The 18,357-nt window shown below is 51.4% G+C and overlaps 1 protein-coding gene across 1 annotated transcript in view; it reads right to left on the bottom strand.

Moving 5' to 3' along the window:
* STK24 (serine/threonine kinase 24) overlaps positions 1 to 18,357 on the bottom strand; it is a 92,879-nt gene that overhangs the window by 27,435 nt on the left and 47,087 nt on the right. The window contains exon 2 of the mRNA XM_084767094.1: positions 12,882 to 13,112. Within this exon, the coding sequence (XP_084623220.1) occupies positions 12,882 to 13,112 (231 nt within the window). The remainder of the gene's footprint in view (positions 1 to 12,881; positions 13,113 to 18,357) is intronic.

Below are 18,357 nucleotides of genomic sequence, written 5' to 3'. Positions count from 1 at the left end.
CCCAATGTGTGAACAAGGTGGCATCGCATGACACATGATGGGCGCGAGGCCACAGGGACAGATGTGTGGACTGAAGCAATTATGCCAGCAATGATCAGAGAAAGGTAGCCTCGAACAGTGGTGACTACTGCCCACCAACCCTGGCAAACAGACTATTTATTCTATGCCCATTTCCAGTTAAAAGTTCCTACTAAATACAGAAATAAGGTAACTATGTGCATTAGATACTATTTGCTTGGTTTTTCTTTTTAGATTGTTTATATGTTTCAGAGTCTCATTATGTAGCCCACACTAAGCCTTGAGTGTGAATCTTCTTACCTTAGCCTCCCAGGTAAAAGAACTGCCAGCTGCATGGGGACCAGGGGAGGAAGGAAGGGAGGGAGTGTGTGTGTGTGTGTGTGTGTGTGTGTGTGTGTGTGTGTGTGTGTGTGTAAAAGAACTGCCAGCTACATGGGGACCAGGGGAGGAAGGGAGGGAGTGTGTGTGTGTGTGTGTGTGTGTGTGTGTGTGTGTGTGTGTGTGTAAAAGAACTGCCAGCTACATGGGGACCAGGGAAGGAAGGGAGGGAGGGAGAGCGAGTGTGTGTGTGTGTGTGTGTGCGCGCGCGCGTGCGTGCATGGCTGTGTGCATGCATATGTATATATGGATATGGAGGGCAGAGACCGACATCCTGCGCTCTCTTTAGACCTTTGAAATAGCTTTTTATTATTTATTTACTCATTTTGTGTGTAAGCACAACCACATCTGCACCACAGGTGCGTGTGCGGGTCACAGGACAACATACCAGAGCTGGGTCTCTCCTCCTGCCAGCGTGTATGAATGAACTCAGGCCATCACACTTAGCAGCAAGTGTCTCTGCTGCTCAACTATGTGGCTGGCCCTCCATTTTATTTTTGAGGCAGGGTCCCTCACTGAACCTGGACAGACTGACTGGCCAGCTCAGAGATCCTCCTGCCTCCACGACCACTCCACCTCACCCCAGCACTACGATTCCAGGTGCACAGTGCTGCACGCCCAGCTAGCCTGGCAGGCGCAGGCTAAGGGTCCTGACTCAGGTATCAGAGCACTTTAGCAAGCCAGCCATCTGCTAACTCCTGTGGAGATACTCTCTGAAGCAACGTTCTAAGAGGGGAGGAACTAAAGGACTCGGGGGGCTTATTGCCGTTGCTGTTGTTAAAGCCTGGAACAAAGGAAAGGGTAAGCTGGGGTATGCAGATGCTCAGATCAAGCCCTGCCCAACTAGTCAGCAGTGCTGCTAGGTGCGCCCTGGGGACAGTCTGACTTGCAGCCTTAGGATACAGGGCTAAGATCAAGGCCAGCCAGTTTTGTGATCTGCTGGCTTACAAGTCCTACGACAAGCTCTCAACCCTGAAGGCTGTTACTGTCTAAGAAAACAGTAGCATCCACCAAGACAGAATGGGGGACTCTCAAGAAAGCACTGATAAACTTAGGATTACAAAGCCGTAATTAGTCTACCAAGGCAGAGCCAAGTACTAGGAGCCTCCAGGAAGCCACCCATGGAGACTTGAAAGGATCAGCAAGAGCTGCCTAGCAGACACGGGAGAGTGTTCCCTCAGACTTCCTCAGCACACCTGCGAGTCATGTCCTGGGAGTACAACCAGAGAGGCCACAGTCCTGACAGCACAGGCTGTGGAGAGGTCTTGCCCAGCTTCCTCTCCATCTCCGTCAGAAAATCCCACTAGCTTTCCTTGAAAACAGCTTAAAATAACGACCTCATATCCTTGACATGTCCACCCTCATAAAGCTCTTATCCTTACTCCCCGTGACGTGTTATAACTGCCCACACTTAGACGCTGTAAAGTTTCAACGTCTGGCAAACCGGTGCCACCAGGGTAGCTGGTGTTTCTATCGCCTCAGACAACAGATCACTCCTTCACACCGGGGAAAAGACTCAAAACCACCTCTGCTGCCCATCTAGAAAAGTCCAGTGAACTGTGTCGGCCACAGCTCCCCTCCTATGCGCTGGAGCGCTGGAGTTTCTCCTCCCTCCACACCTTAGCCAAGCTCTGGCCATCACTAGTCTACTGTCTGACTATTTTTTTAAAGATTTATTTATTTTATTTATTGCATATGAGTGCTTTATCTGCAGAAGAGGGTATAAGATTACATTATAGATGGTTTTGAGCCACCATGTGGTTGCTGGGAATTGAACTCAGGACCTCTGGAAGAGGAGGTGGCGCTCTTAACCACTGAGCCATCTCTCCAGCCCCCTGTGTAACTCTCTTAAGATCTGCTTCTACACAGCATTTCCATGTGGACGGATGCATGCACCCGTCTATGTCTGCCTCCCAGAAATTTACATCAAGGAGTTGTGAACATGGCTGGACCACAGCCCGGTCTCCTGGAAAAGGAGTTAGTGCATTTGCAGTGTCGTGGTCCTGCCGCCCCGCCCTGTGCTCTGAGTGTAGAGATTACCCTGCTCTCAACAGTCCCTCGGACAGAGGGGCAGCTGGTTCACTGGGGCCTGGCTCAGCAGCAGGGACAGAACACATCCACAGTGGCAGTACTCGAGAGACCAAGGCAGAAAACCCAGGGTCCAACACTTGACTGCTTAAAGGCAGGTCCAATGTCAATCTCCCCGAGGCTTGCTAGAGATGCTGTGGCTCAAGACCTGAGGCCAAGGAGGTGCTGCGCCAGAGTACTCCTGCCGAGAGCGTGCCCAGGAAACGGCGCATGACCCGGGAAGGTAGCAGGGAGGGGCTGTGCAGACAGGGAAGGCCTGGAGGGACAAAGTCACACACTAGATATAAGGGCAAAGACTGGCCACACTGAAAGGGCTGACGCACAAGACTCCCAGCTCCACGGCTAACCTACAGGGGACATGAACCCACCCACTCCACCCCAGGCGGGAGAAACCTCAGGAATGTCTTCCCACAAACTCAGCACAAGTCCTGACAGAAAAGCATCAGGGTGACAGTGACACTCAGAAGCCATTCAGGTACGGATTCTGCTCCTGAGACTTTTCAGGTGCGCTAACCGGCGCTCTCTCCTCCCTTAAGTAGCACGACATTGACGAATTCCTCCCAGCTTAGTGTTCTCCCACCCAGGAAACAGCTTCATTTTCACCCTGAGGTAATTTCAGTAGTTGCTTCCTATGTAATGTTCTGTGGCCCTTTGTCCTGTCTGGAGTTTGAGAGCCTGCCTCCAGGAGTCAGACGAACCTCACCTCTTCATGTCCTCCTTGAAGCTCCAACAGCAATCAGTCCCAGAGCTCCATGGGGAGCTGGCTCAGGACCCTGCAGGTATGACCTCCAGCCCCTTAGGTTACATGTACATAATGCCAGGTGCTGTGCCTGACAGCACCACAGTGGGACATAAGCATCAGCAGCGTCACTGCAGAGTTTGTCTGTACAGGGTCTTTTTCTCAGGACGCCAGGGCGGACTTGAACATGTGATCCTCTTGCCAGCCTCCAGTCTCAGGACTGCCAAACTGCATCCTCCCATGCAGTTCCTACACCTTGACCCTGCTGACCTCCAGTGGCCACCCTTCCTCACTGCACACGACCACACCCACAGCAGACGCTGTACTGAGCAGCAGCACCACACAACCACAATGAAGAACACCTTGTGAGACCTGACAAGCAGCCGTGCTTCCTCCTCGCTAGGAGACAGTCGGAAGAGGCAGGCAGAGCCCGGGGGCTGCACCCAGCTCCTTCAAAGGCTCAGGGAGCAAATCCTTCAAATGAAAAATGAAGTGTAGGTAGAGAAAAAACCCACACTCTCTAGAACATAACAGCAGGCCTGCCCCCACTCGTCGCCAGGAGTTTCTGGGGTGGCTTTCGCAGTCATTCTGGAGGTTCAATTTCTTTACAAGTTGTCCTGGTGTTTCTGACCCCCACCTAACATCTCCAACACCATCAAAGGCCTTTTTCTTGAAGCTGCTGTCTAATTCCTCACAAACTTCAGAAATGGATCCAGGAAACTAACCCTGATCTCCCCGCCTCCTGCCCCAGATGTGACCTTTCACTGTGTGCACCGAGCAGAATTGACTGGCCTTTGCCCGTGACCTTCCTGCTCACCCGGCTTTGCTTCACTATCTGTAAGTGGTTCTGTGGGCAAGGCCACCTCATGTTCCCTCTGCATGGCAGACAGCAGTAGGCAAGCGCAGCAAACAGCAACAAATGAACATGTGACCCCGGGGCAGGAGTCATGGAGATAACTACGAGGGGGTGGGGTGAGGGGGGGTGGCCTTCGAGCTCTAGAGCCTTCTTCACACATGAAATGAAGCAAGTACCTGAGAGAAGCAAGTCTTGATACACTGGGAGCATCTGCCCTGTGTGTTCAGTGAGGCGGAAATAGACCCCAGCTACACACACTGCAGGAGCTTTAGCCAAAAGCAAACGGCTGACCCAAGAACTCACCATCCAGCTCATGCAGCGTTTACACGGTGGTTTGCTGGGCACATCTGTAACAAGTCGGGGGGGGGGGGGGGGGGGGAGTGTTGACAGACCGAGCGGCTGGACAGAGGAGGCAGCGAAAGGGACTGAAAAGGGGTCCCTCTTGTCAACAGCCAGGACACTGAACCAATTTTAACTACCTGAGCAAAGGCACAGACTTGGTTAAAACCAGAAAAGGTGATAGTATCTGTTACAATATTATACCACATAATAGAGAATTTGGTACAATATTAAATTCCTTTCATCACCTGGATTCATAACCGACAGCTCAGTAAAGCAGTCCACACAGCACAGGAAGGGAAGGTGAGGTCCAGAGAGGGCCACAGACAGCGTGGGAACGTAGGAACATGCAGCAATCAGGGCCAATCCTAATCCTCCCACGCCAGCCAGAGCCTCACGAGGCCGTGTCTAAGTGAGGCTTACAAAGTAAACCCTAAGACAGGCACAGAGTCCCGGCTGCAGAGATCAAGGAAGGCAGGTCCTAACTATGGCCACCCTGAGCTAAGAGTCAAGTCCCAGGGCCAGTCTGGTCTGCGTGAAGAATACTCAATTAATGTTGTATGAGGGAATGGATGGCAAGTCATCTGCCAGGGTTAAAACAACTCACCACTATAAACATCTTGCAGAACAGTCTGGATAGTTTCCCAAAAGTTACTCAAGACCCTCCTTTAATCCTAGCACTCAGGAGGCAAAGAGGAGCTAAGCTCTGGAGCTCAAGGCCAGCCTGGTCTACATAATAATTTCTAGGCCATCCAGAGCCACACAGTGAAAGGCTAGCTCAAAAGAAGACAGCAGCAGCCGCAACAACAGTTCCTCTGAAAGGCTAACGAGTGTTCTATGGGACCTGATACCCAACTCTAAGGCTACAGCCAAAGGGAATGAATAGAAACAAAGACTGTCTAAAGGACAAAATATAGACAAATGCTGACAGCAACGTTATTCCCACTCAGAAAATGGGAACCACGGAAATATCCAAACAGACACACACACACACACACACACACACACACACTTGCATGGCTCGTGGCTGATGGTGCTGGGGGAGGAAGTCAGGTCTCGGGCTGCGCCCTCCTTTCTCAGTCAGCCTCCTGGCACCCATAAGGTACGGAACTCTGCTCCCCAAGAACTGTGGTCCAAACCTGATGCAGGAAACAGAAACAAAGCTCCGCTCACCTTAACCTGGTTCTTGAATGCTGCACCACACCAACACAATGACTAACACAGCCAGCAATTAAAGCTAAGTACACCTGCTCCCATCAGACGCACAGACTCTGAAATCACTACAGCAAGCCAAAGCCTGACACAAAATGTTTATGGATAGTTCCTGGTCCAGTGGCTGCTGGAGTCTGGGCTCAACTATGAGAAGTACTCAATTTCTTTCCAGAATAAAAATAATGTTCTAAATTGACTGTGGTGGCAGCTACCAAACTCTAAGCATGCACCAGAAACCACTAAATTTTACACTTTAAAGGAGCAAAACTATGTCTCACACATAAATTATAGCTCAACAAAGGAAGGGAGGGAGGGAGGGAGGGAGGGAGGGAGGGAGGGAGGGAAATGGGAGCGCACTGCTGTCGGGGGATCCGACCCAGGAATCCCTCTGAACACCACTTGGTAGCGCATGGCTATTAACGGCTCTTGCGTTGCAGCTCCACACCCAAGGTGCTCCACGAAAGCAGCACACCATGCGCACGGTGCGCCAAGGCCTACCCTCTAGGGAAAGGCAACTTCGAACTACTGCAAAGAACCGACCCACTCCTGCTAAACAGATTAGCAAAAAAATACTGACAATACCAAGTGCTGATGGGAATGCAGGGGGACGCAGACACTATGGGCAATCACAAGGACTGAATGACGGGACTTAATAATACTACTTAAGGTTGTTTATGATGAGAGAAATGAAAAACTTGGGTTTATACAAAAACAGTATGTGGATCTTTATGGTAACATACACCCATAAACATCAAGCCCACGAAAGAACCAGAGTAGCCTTCAACATACCGTTATGGCTGACACAAAGAAACAACTGATGGCTGGGTGTGACTAAGTCCCCCATGCCCTGTATCAGCTGAAATAAGCCACTAAGCAAAAGGCTGCGCGCTGTGGGGATGCTTCTTCAAGGACACTCTGGAAATAGCAGGCGGGGTCTGGTGACAGCCGGCCAGCTGTTCAGGTTGTCTGGGACGCCGGCGCTGTTTTTTACACCCCGTTACACAGGTGCTTGTGGGAATTACACACGTGTTAAAGCACACACAACTGTCTGCCACAGTTTTACTGTGTGAATACTGAGGCAAATTAGGCCACAGGGAAAATAAAATAAAACAACCCAACATACAAGCCCATGTTCTGTCTCCTACAGACACGGGGACAGAAGATCTGACATAGGTCGGTGATGACGATGCCATGGACCCCAACATCTGAAAACCTCGACTCTCCCTCCTCTGAGAGCTGTGAGTGGGAAATGGAGACTCAGGTCACAGATGCGGCTGGGTCCCCGCAGCCTCCGGCTACAGAGAAGGCCGGCTTCAGGACTGAGTGCCATGCCATGTTCATCTGTGGTACACTTGGGAGGTAGAGGCAGGAGGAGCGGGAGATGGAGGCCAGCCTGGGCTACACGAGGTTCTATGTCACAATCACCCTGGGCTGGAGAGATGGCTCAGTGGTTAAGCACACCGTCTGTTCTTCCAAATGTCCTGAGTTCAATTCCCAGCAACCGCGTGGTGGCTCACAACACCTATAATTAGATCTGGTGCCCTCTTCTGGCCTGGGGGCAGAATACTGTATAAATAATAATTTTTTTTAAAAAAAAAGAAAAAAGAAAAAACAATCCCCACACCAAAAACAAAAACATAGCTTAAAAAAAAAAAGGAAACAACAACAACAACAAAAAAGCCTTCAGCACAGCAAAGTAACCACTGCAGACAGCAAGCTTCCCAGCCCACTGGCATCAGAGAGAGGAGCCCTCCTGGTGCGGTGCACACCACCATCACAGGCAGAGTCACCAGTGCCCCCAAGGGCCCAGGACACATGTATGAAGCCACTGTGCTGTGGACAAGCTTCCCTTGCTCAGCCCACTGGGGTCGCCCTGAGCCCTCCTCTACCTGACAGACTAGCGGCTGACACCCTGTCCCATCACCTCCAGATGACACCTGGACGTCCAAGCTCATGGCCTAACGTGCAAAGGATTGGTGTGGGCCCAGGGGCTGCAGTATGGACCCATCTTGCTTTTACAGAGCACACAGCCAGTCTAGCCACGGAAATCACAGGGGCACAACCTGGGTGCTCTCCGAGATTCTCTGTCTAAATATGCTCTGAATCACAGGTCCCAAACGTCAGCAGGGAAACAGTGTTTCTCTCATAATGGGCTCCTGAGACAAGACGTGTATTCCTGCTGGAGGCAGATTTCTCAACAGAAGGACTTCTGGCACGAGAGTGCTCCTGTGCTCTCAGGATACACGAGACCATGCCAGACCTCCACTCACTAGAAGCCAGCAGCACTGACAACAAGACGTTGGCACTTGGACCTGCAGTCGGGGGAGGGTGGGTTGGGGGTCAGCGGGAACCAAGGCAGCATGGAAGAATGCCACAACACTATACTCAACACAGTTCAGTGGTTCACACAGCGCCCTGGCACTGGACAGGACTGCTCCACGTGGGAGTGCTGTGACTCTCTTCCGTCCTTTAAATTTGGTGCCATGACTCCAGTCCCAATGAACACTAAATCATCTTTCACATAATAATATTAAAGCAGTGCCTTATTTCTTCTTCCATATCAATAGAAACAAGATGGGATTCTGTCTTTGGAAATAAGGAAGAAAATAAAAGATAATCTGTGCTTGGGTAAGAATTTTTTTATAATTTATTTATTTTTATTTTTATGTGCATTGGTGTTCTGCCTGCATCAGTGTCTGCATGAGGATGTCAGATCATGGAGTTGCAGACAGGTGTGAGCTGTCATGTGGGTGCCGGGAATTGAACCCGGGTTCTCAGGAAGAACAGCCAGTGCTCTTAACCGCTGAGCCACCTCTCCATCCCCTTGACTGTCTAGGTGTAGACTTCTATACAGACCAGACACCACTGAACTGAAACGGTCTCCATAGTGAACAGCCACCACTACTCTTCAATATGCTCAAGACCAGGACAGGCACTGGCTTTCTGAAACATCGCTGGAAGGAAGGGCTGAATGAAGGTGAACAGGCAGGTTTGAGTAAGATCCATTTTCCACACAGTTAGACCAATTCTTCCATGAATAAAAATGTTCCTTAAATTTTAACACAATGCAGCCAAGGCCGAGAACCACAGGGTGTCCACTAGGGTGCTCCCCCAGACACTGTCTCTTAGTCAGTTTTTACTGCTGTGATAGAAAACCCTAAAAAAGTAACTTACAACTTACAGTCACCATCAAAGGAGGTCAGACAGAGCAGAACTGGAGGCAGGAGCTGACACAGAGGCCATGGAGGCAGTTGCTTACTGGCTTGCTCCTCACCGCGTGCTCAGCCTGCCCAGGACCAGCAGCCCAGAGGAGGCCACACCCAACGTGAGCTGCCCCTCCGCCCCCATCAAGAAAAGTGCCCAACTGCTCGCAGGCCAGTGTGGTAGGGACATTTTCTCACCTGAGGTTCCCTCTCCCACACTGATGGCTCTGGCTGTGTCAAGGTCACATGAGACTAGCCAGGAGGTCATGCACAGGAGCTGGGCATCTTCTGCTGTGCTAATTCAGAAAGTGTAAGGTAGCCAGGCGTGGTGGCGCACGCCTTTAATCCCAGCACTCAGGAGGCAGAGGCAGGCGGATCGCTGTGAGTTCGAGGCCAGCCTAGTCTACAAAGCGAGTCCAGGACAGCCAAGGCTACACAGAGAAACCCTGTCTCAAAAAAAACCAAAAAAACAAAAACAAAAACAGAAAGTGTAAGGTGCTGGAGGGGCACAGCCCAGGCCAGGACAGACTCTGCCACCTACACTAACATCTTTCTGTCTCCTTCCTGGAGGCCGTGACTGACTTTTCATTTCATCCGAGGGAAAACTACCAGGTTCCTCTGGGGCAGGTGTGGAAAAGACAAGCCAGCAAGTCCGAAGACTACCACTGAGAAAAGCCACCTAAAGTCAGGTGTGGACTGCACCCACAACAGGTCCTTCCTAGAACTCACCAGGGGCCTTTTCAGTATTAATTTCTGGTGAATCTGTGGGTAAAATGACCTGGAATCTACCCCCGGCCTAAGTGGAGAGTTTGGGTGTGCTGTGCTGCCTTTCCTCTTGCACAGCTGCTCTGGTTTTAATCTCCACGGTGGTAAAATACCCTGACAAAGGAAACTGTAAGGAAAATGAGTTATGTAAGGCTCACACAGTCCCAGGTTCCAGTCCACCCTGCAGGGCAATCAGGGCTGGTCACATCCAGCCAGGAGCCGAGACAACTGAACTCATGCATCCCGACCTGCACGGCCCAGGAGCCGCTGTCTAGGGAATGGCACTGCCCACGGTGGGATGGGTCGGCTGTGGCTCACCTGGCACGGAGAGGGAAGGAGGAGAAGAGGACTGACTCACCCTAAGCAAAAACCCCACTCTTCCCTGACCCTATCTCCAAAATGCTCTAACTCTGGACAGATATTTGCTAAAATCTAGGTTAACTAGACTGGTAGTAAAGAACAGCAAGAGGTTTTTACAGTCACCCATAACCATCCAGTTAAATGGCCACAGTGTAAGGTTCTTTTTTTTTTTTAAGCCTGTCCTGAAGTCGCTTTGTAGACCAGGCTGGCCTCGAGAACTCAAAGTGATCTGCCTGCCTCTGCCTCCCGAGAGCTGGGATTAAAAGTGTGCACCACCATGCCTGGCTCCAGTTTAAGGTTCTTGCACCACCAGCAGCTCACTGAAATCCAGTCCAGACTGATGGTTGACACCATCGGTGGGGCTTCCTCACACGAGACCTGGTATTCCCCGTGGCCGAGAGCTAGCTGTCCCTCCCAACACTCGCTGTACTGCAGGCAAGCTTCCTCCTGCTGGCTTCGGACCTCACTGAACACTCCCTGCAAGTGACCCTCACTGAAAACACACCAGAAGAGACTTAAAGAAGAAAGGAAAGAACAGCCCTGCGGTGAAAGCAAGTACTTTCACATACTTTATTTCCACTTAATCTCTGCAACCATGAAGTACGCATCATGATTTTTTCCACTCTTCAGATGAGGAAGCAGGGATTTTTTTTAAAAGATAAAAAATAACTAGCAGCCACACAGCAAAATGAATGACGGGTAACTCAAGCCCAGTGACATCTAACCCTGTTAGTCACTACTGTCACTCCAAAGTGCTGAGATCACAACATGAAGATCCTTGCACCGACCCCAGAGAAACCAGGAATGCTCAGCACACGGGAGAAGAGGGAACCCTGCCCTCCAACCAGAGCGCTGAGAACCGGATGTGATTAGCAGCATGCTCGTCTGGTTGTCTGTTGGGCCATATCAAGCCCCTACCACTAGGACGAGAGTGGCTTGTGATCTAAGTCATCCTTAGAAGCCAGAGCCGCCCCCCACAACCAAGGCCAGAGGTGGCTAACAGCCCAAATGGCTCCCGTGATGTCTGCATGACGGAGACCAGGCAGACCCTTGGCCCTGAAGCTACGCAGGTGATGTGCCTCTAGACCCCATCCTCCTGGAGGAATGACGCGCTCCCCGAGCTGCAGTGTAATTATGCTTCCATGTGCAATGGGGATTGCATTACACCAGGAACCCTTTCTCCAAATTATATTGGGCTTAAATACATGGGTAATAAGCCACCTGCTATAGACAACCCAAAGTCTGATCCAGGTTAGCGAAGTCAATCTGCACCAGGTTTTCACTCTTACCTCTTCACGTAGTTCAGTTCCCTGTATGACACCTGCAGGGACCCCACCCCCACCCCGCCTCAAAAAGCCAAATAATTGCAGAGGGAGAGAGGGAGGGAGGGGCGAGCTAGCAACTATATAGTGCCATCTTTTCTCAGTTAACAACAAAATAGTATTACCACTTAAATTTTATTTCCTAATAATCATTTTGGTGAGCCAATGGCTCTCAAAATTTCCAAGCCTAGACTGATAATCATTACATTTCCATAAGAACCAAACCCTACACTCCTCTCCTTTGATGTCAGTGCAGATGTGCCCAGCAGTCAGTCAGAAACAGAACAGGCCTCGAGCCAATGCCGCATTCCTCAGCAAACGTCTGCTTTTATGTATAAAGTTTTGGCTTCCACAAAACTCATTTCAGGAGGTCTTGCTTATTATTATTATTATTTTTTAACTAGTTGTCCTGTTCTAAATCTCCAGTTTTAAGGACACTAGTTTTATGAGCTCAGCAAGACAGGCCCTGTCTAGGGGCTTGAACATACCCTAAGCTTTCCTAGTCATGATGATCCTGTGCTGTGCACCCTCACAGCCTCCAAGCAGGGCCATGATGGTCCTGTGCTGTGCACTCTCACAGCCTCCAAGCAGGGCCATGATGGTCCTGTGCTGTGCACCCTCACAGCCTCCAAGCAGGGCCATCATGGTGCTGTGCTGTGCACCCTCACAGCCTCCAAGCAGGGCCATCATGGTGCTGTGCTGTGCACCCTCACAGCCTCCAAGCAGGGCCATCATGGTGCTGTGCTGTGCACCCTAACAGCCTCCAAGCAGGGCCATCATGGTGCTGTGCTGTGCACCCTAACAGCCTCCAAGCAGGGCCATCATGGTCCTGTGCTGTGCACCCTCACAGCCTCCAAGCAGGGTCATGATGAACAAGTTAACACAGTGGCTTTTAACCTTCCTAACGCTGTGACTCTTTAATACAGCCCATGTTGTGGTGACTCCCAGCCATAAAGTTATCTGCATTGTTAGGTCAAGACTATAACTTTGCTACCATTATGAATCATAACTATCTGTGCTTTCTGATGGCCTCAGCGACCCTGTTAACCTACGTATTAACACAATTTGTTATCATTGGAAGAAAGGGGAAAGGCAGGGCCCACAGCAAGGTTCTGCTCTTGCCTCACGTGACTGTTCACTTACCTGGCATTCTTACAACTCGCAGGAGGGCACGTTAGCTGACCTCATCGACACAATCAACTCTAGCAGCACCAAAAGCAGCACCAACTTAAGACCACAGCAAATAAAACCATCAAGACACAACAGTGTTGGGATAGCAAGAGGTGCCATGGCTGCTCACAGCTGCCCTGTGAGTCACTAGTGGCTGCCGTTGTAAATTAATTAACAGTTTCAACAACGTTCCACTCAAGCAGCAGCTTCTTTGAAAGAGAATGTCAACACCAAGTGCTTTTTACCAAAAATAAAATCCCATGAGTAACGTTTCTGATAATAACCCCATCAAAGCCAGACTCTTCGGAACGCAAAGGTCAAGCATCTCTCCTTGCTCCGAGCCTGCTGCGCCGTCATCAGAGACCTTCGTGTCGCGCTCGCGGCCCAGCCAAGCGCGGCGTAATGAGAAGCCGTGGTATTTTAAGCCTTACCTTCAGGTAGGATCCATAATATTTGGTTACGTATGGACTGTCACACTGACTCAGCACTGTGATTTCTTGTTGAATGTCCTCTATCTCATCTTCAGCTTCTTCCAGATCAATGATTTTTATGGCAACCACTTTCTGAGTCCGATTGTCAATGCCTTTGAACACCTCTCCAAAGGAGCCCTTCCCAATTTTCTCTAGCTTGGTAAAAAGCTCTTCTGGGTCAGCCTTCAGGTTCTACGGGAGAGAGCAGAGGAGAGGAATCAGTATTCACAGAGCCACATCTGGTCCTCCATCCCACCTGAGCACTGTGTGTGTTGACCGGGGCCTTGGTGGCCCTGGTCTGCTTCCTGTGAGAGGGCCAGGCTGCTCCTCGCCTGCATGTGCAGGGTAAGCCAAGCAGAGCCAAGAACAATGAGATCAGAGAAACAAGGCTCGCAGTTCTGTATAATAAAAACAAAGCTCAAAACGTGTACTGGCTTGCATCTTCCCTCAGCAGTGGAAGGCCTGCCTGACCAGTACGTGCGTCCCTGGGTTCAACAGACAGCACAGGAAAAGGTGTGAGGTTAGTTCGCTCCAAGCAAATGTCTGCTTTTTCTCCTCAAACCATCTCAATGTGTCCTAACTGCAGATGGGTATTTGTTAAAATCTAGGCTTAGCAGCTCTCACATAACAGGGAGAGGAAGTAAAAACCATCGCCTAATTGTATCGAGCTGTTTCAACCCCAACAAACACAGCCCTACTAGGTGTCATCTATAGCTAGCTGCCCTCACCAGACCAACAGCCAGATCCCAGGAAACAGCAGAGGGCAACATTCTACTGAGCAAATACGCTGTTTTGCTCAAACAACTTTTAGAGCCCATAAGGCTGAAGGGTGAGGCTGCACACAGTACCCAGTGCCCAAGGACGGTCAGGACACAGGGTCCTGCCCCAGGGTTTCCAGCAGGGGCAGTCACTGTCAGCAAAGAGACAGCTGCAAAGAGTCCGAGGGGCTCTGTGTCACAACAGGGAGCAGTAGGACATACATCTCAGAGCAAGCACCTGGCAGGAACAAAATGCCCAAAGCACCCCAAAACCTGCAACTCCCAAGGACATGAGGAGACCCAAGGCCAGCCTTGTGAACACACTTTCCCAGAGACCACAGAAAGAGACGCCCAGGATCATTAAAAGTCTACTGTGAGGGCCTGGTGAGATGGCTCAGCAGTGCATTGGTTGTTCTTCTAGAGGACCCAGGTTCAATTCCCAGGACCCACACATGTTAGCTCACAACTGTCTAGAACACTAGTTCTAGGGCATCTGTGGCACCAGGCATGCACAGGGTGTGCACATATGTATACGCAGACAAAATACCCATATATATATAAAATAAAATAAATCTTTTTATTTTTTAAGTACCCAAGGAGTCAGGCAAAGTGGTGCACACCTATAATGTAATCCCAGCACTCAGGGAGGCAGAGGCAGGTGGATCTCTGCGAGTTCGAGGCCAGCCTGGTCTACAAAGCAAGTCCAGAACAGCCAAGGATATAGAGAGAAACCGTGTCTCGAAAGACAAACAAATAATACCCATGGAGCCATCCCTGCTTTCTATTAATACTTCTTCAAAGAAATTGGACTATTGGGGGTGGGACAAGACAGACAGCAAGAAGGGGGAGCTGAGAGGAGGCAAGAATGAGAAGGGAAGGTTGTCCCTGAGTGTGACAAGGTAGGTCACAAGCACAGAACATGCCAACACCTCAACACAGTGACAATGACCTTGCTGCCACTGGGTGCCAGCCACTCATATGCTTTCCAAGCGGAGGTTCCAAGCACCTGGCTTACAAGGGTGTAACCTGGGAGCCTTGCTGTGCTGTACCAGGCACAACAGTCACAGGGACGCAGAGCCAGTACCCAGGGTCACATCCAGCAAAACAGACCCACTGACCATCCTGGGTAAAACAGAAGCCTCGGTGCTGGACGTGGACACGATGTGAAGTGTGCCTCGGAGCTACCACAGGACAGAGAAACCAGGAGAAGAGCTGTTGCTTAGCACTGTGCACAATGCAAAGGCGTGCCCTGCCACACACCACTTAAACTTCTGGGACTGCAAAGGCTGCAGTTTTGGCCACCCAACTCCTTGGCTATAGAAAGCTAAACACACGCCCACTGAGTCCGCGGAGAAAGCCCATTCACCTTCTGTGGCTCACCTGGGCACCTGACAGAGCGTACCTCAGCTGGGCAACTGCTGTCTCCAGTCACACTACCAGCCCCAATGTCTTCCAGACACTCAGAAGTTTCCCAAGACTCTCTATTTGCCCCCTCCCTCCTTCAGCAGAGTGACACCCAGACAGGGGCAGCCGCTGTGCGGTCCAGCAGCTCCAGGCTGCCGCCTCGTTGCCTCTTACCTCCTTGCCTCCAGGATGAAGGGGGGCAGCCCTCCTTTTCTTCACGGCCAGTCCTAACCGTGGGGCTTTAGAATCCATGCTTCTCTCTGCACGGCTTCGCCAGCAACCCTCTGGGCGCTCCCCTTCCACCTATCCCTGTCCACTGGCTACTTGCCCAGGGCACAGCATGCTCAGGTTCCTGCCCGCCCCTTGATTTGGCCTCAGCAGTCGTCCCCCGCCCCCCCACGATTCTCTGCAGCTGCCTGGCTGCCCAGTCCACAGCCGGCTACCAGTGATGCAGTGTCCTGCCTCTGAGCCTCCTCAGCCACGCCCTCTACCCCCTGGTAACTTTTCAGTTCGTTGGCCTCTACAGCTGTTCCTCCAGCCCCTAACCTAGTGCCACAGGAACCTTTACACTGACCCTCAACCCTGGAAACCACTCAGATCCCAACCCAGGCCTTCCTTCTCCTAGCTGGACAGAATCACCCGGGACACTAGACATTAAACCTGGGGGAGGGGTGCACAACCCACATTTTTTAAAACATTCCAGATCCCATATTGCCAGCCCCTACCCTGTTTCTCAAGCCTGAACTCCAGGTCACCTCACTTTCTAGGTATAATCTCTTTCCACAGACAAATTGTGTCACTTACTCTGCTGAACTGAGCTGTGCTCTTTTGCACCTGTGTTCTGGACTAGGCTGAAGACGCTGGAGGGCCACGCCTCCTCCCTCACCTCTGCAGTCATAAGCTGGACACCAAGGATGGGAGTGACAGTCATCCGTGTTCCCTGAGCAGTAAGAAAGCCTGGTCCATCCATGTAGACACCAACAAGACCCACACTGGAGCTGCCTCTCCCTGAGACAGTCTCCCTTGGCCACTATTAGAAAAGGACTCCTCAGAACTGAGGGCAAAGCCAGCCTGGGAACAGCAAGTGCTTCAGGGAGCAACCCACTTGCTGCTCACGAGCAAAGCTGGGTCTCCTCTCCAGAGATAAAACACAAGTTCCCAAAACCCTCCCCATACTGAAGAGGCCAGGAGAGGGGGCTGTTTCTAGGGTACCTGCCTGTGAACCCCATCTGCCCTTGCACACATCCCCATGAATGTAGCTTCAGCTCCGCCCAGCTGGTGGTAGGACCCACCTAGCCAGCCCCTGGAACCCAGTTGATGCATGACGTCATCAGTGACCCAAGGCCAGCAGATCTGCCCAGCACCCACAGAATCAGTGGAGCTGCCTGGCTGGACAAAGTGACACTGGAAGCCAGGTACTGCCCATATGACCATGTCCTGGCTCTACTCAGAGCCACGAGGAAACACCTCCCTACCTAGTCTCAGAAAAAAACAATCCGTAGCTGACCTTCCTGCCTTGCTGGGGTCAGCTGCAACTACGGTGTTTCAGTCCACAGCCACCCCCCCCCCCATGCAGTCTGGGCTGTGCCATGAGGGAAGGGAAACAGCAGGAGAGAAAACATGTGATGTCTGTGTGGGACACCATCCTTGGCATCAGAAAGCTAATGGACAGAGTGCTACATAAGCAGCTCCAACAAGTGACCCAGCCCAGCCCATAGCCCCATGCACCTGTGTCACCCCAGAACCTGGGCATGCCTTGGTGTTTCTTCAAACTCTGTATAACTTACAAGGTCAGGCCTTAAAGGGACCACACAGCTTTCAACTGAGGACTCTGGGAACACCTCCATCAACACAAAGAAACGTGCTCTGGCCCACGGGAGCAGCTGCATGAGAACAGATGCCCAGCCTCCTGCTGTCCTGGTGACCTCCAGAGCATAGGCTGACCACAGCCACAAGCCCTACAAGTACACATGCATGGCCATATGCACAATATGCACACACCGTACAGAGAGAAACAGAGACAGAGAATGGTGTGGGGTTTGAATAAGACTGGCTCCCATAGGCCCACATATATTTAAATGCTTGGTTTCCAGTTGGTGGAACTGTCTGGGAAGGACTGGGAGGTGTGGTCTTGTTGGAGGAGGTGTGTCACTGGGACCAGGCTTGAGGTGACCTCTCAGCTGTTCCTTCCACCTGGAGCCTTCAGCTCCTGGCACTATAAACCCAATTAAACACTTTTATTAGCTGCTTTGATCATGAGTGTTTTATCACAGCAAAAGGAAAGTGACTAGTAGAGAGGCACCCTGGAGTACCACTGTTTTAGTCACCAAGTTTTGGGGTGACCTGTGGTTCAAAATAGTTTTAAGAGATGAGGAACTACCACTCACAACACTGTGGTGGTGGTGGTGGTGGTGGTGGTGGGGACTACAAGCTGGCAGGGGGTTTCTGTGTGGACTGGGGCTTGGCTTCCTTTTGCCTGGTCTCGGGTGGTTTGGAAAGCCAGCTGTTTTCCTTACTGCTGTTCTTTCCCAGCCCTTCCCAGCGTCCTCCGCGTGCAGGTCAAGTGTGCCACTGGACACTGCCCGTGGCAAGAAGGGACCACCTAAGACGATGAGAGCAGAGCCGCTCAGAAAGCCGGGTTCCCACAAAGCCAAGGCCCTGTCCCTGGGCGATCCTTCCGTAAGCCCGTTACCACATGGCTGGTGTCACACATGGCCAGAGAAACACAATGCCAGAGGTGACCTGTCTGAAAAGGGAACCACAAGACTTGGCTAGCAGAATTTGTTCTCTAAGGAACACACATCTCCTTGGCAGGAAAAACGAGAAAATGCCCTTGGCCAGCCATCCTAGGAGCTTCCTCTGTAGAGAGGACTGTGCTGAGATGAGAAGACGGCACAGCCTCAGCCTAGCCAGCGTGTTGTTCCTCCTCCTGCCCCTGAAGGGAAGCAGACTCTAGTGCAGGACACCTAGTGGCCCCGGCAGGAGTCACCTCAAGAGACAGACACAGGGAACGGACACACACGATCCCGCTCCAAAACCAAGACCTAGGGCCAAGCTGGGCGCTGTGTCCAAACGGCATCCGAGGTTCGTTCCTCATCTGCATTCTTCCAGTAGAGAAAGCCCATTCTACAAGACGTGAAGAGCAAATGCTCTGACAGGCTATGTCCATCCCCCAGGGGAGTGCGCTGAGCCCCGCGACCCCACCAGGTACGCCACAGCCATGGTTGTTGTTTCCTCAGGTAAGCAGGGGCTGAGGGGCCACAAACAGCAGCAGA

Source organism: Acomys minous, assembly GCF_964271855.1.
Source record: "Acomys minous genome assembly, chromosome: 18".
NCBI lineage: Eukaryota > Metazoa > Chordata > Mammalia > Rodentia > Muridae > Acomys > Acomys minous.
Note: the sequence above shows the minus strand (reverse complement) of the source record. Positions and strands in the feature narration are given on the sequence as shown.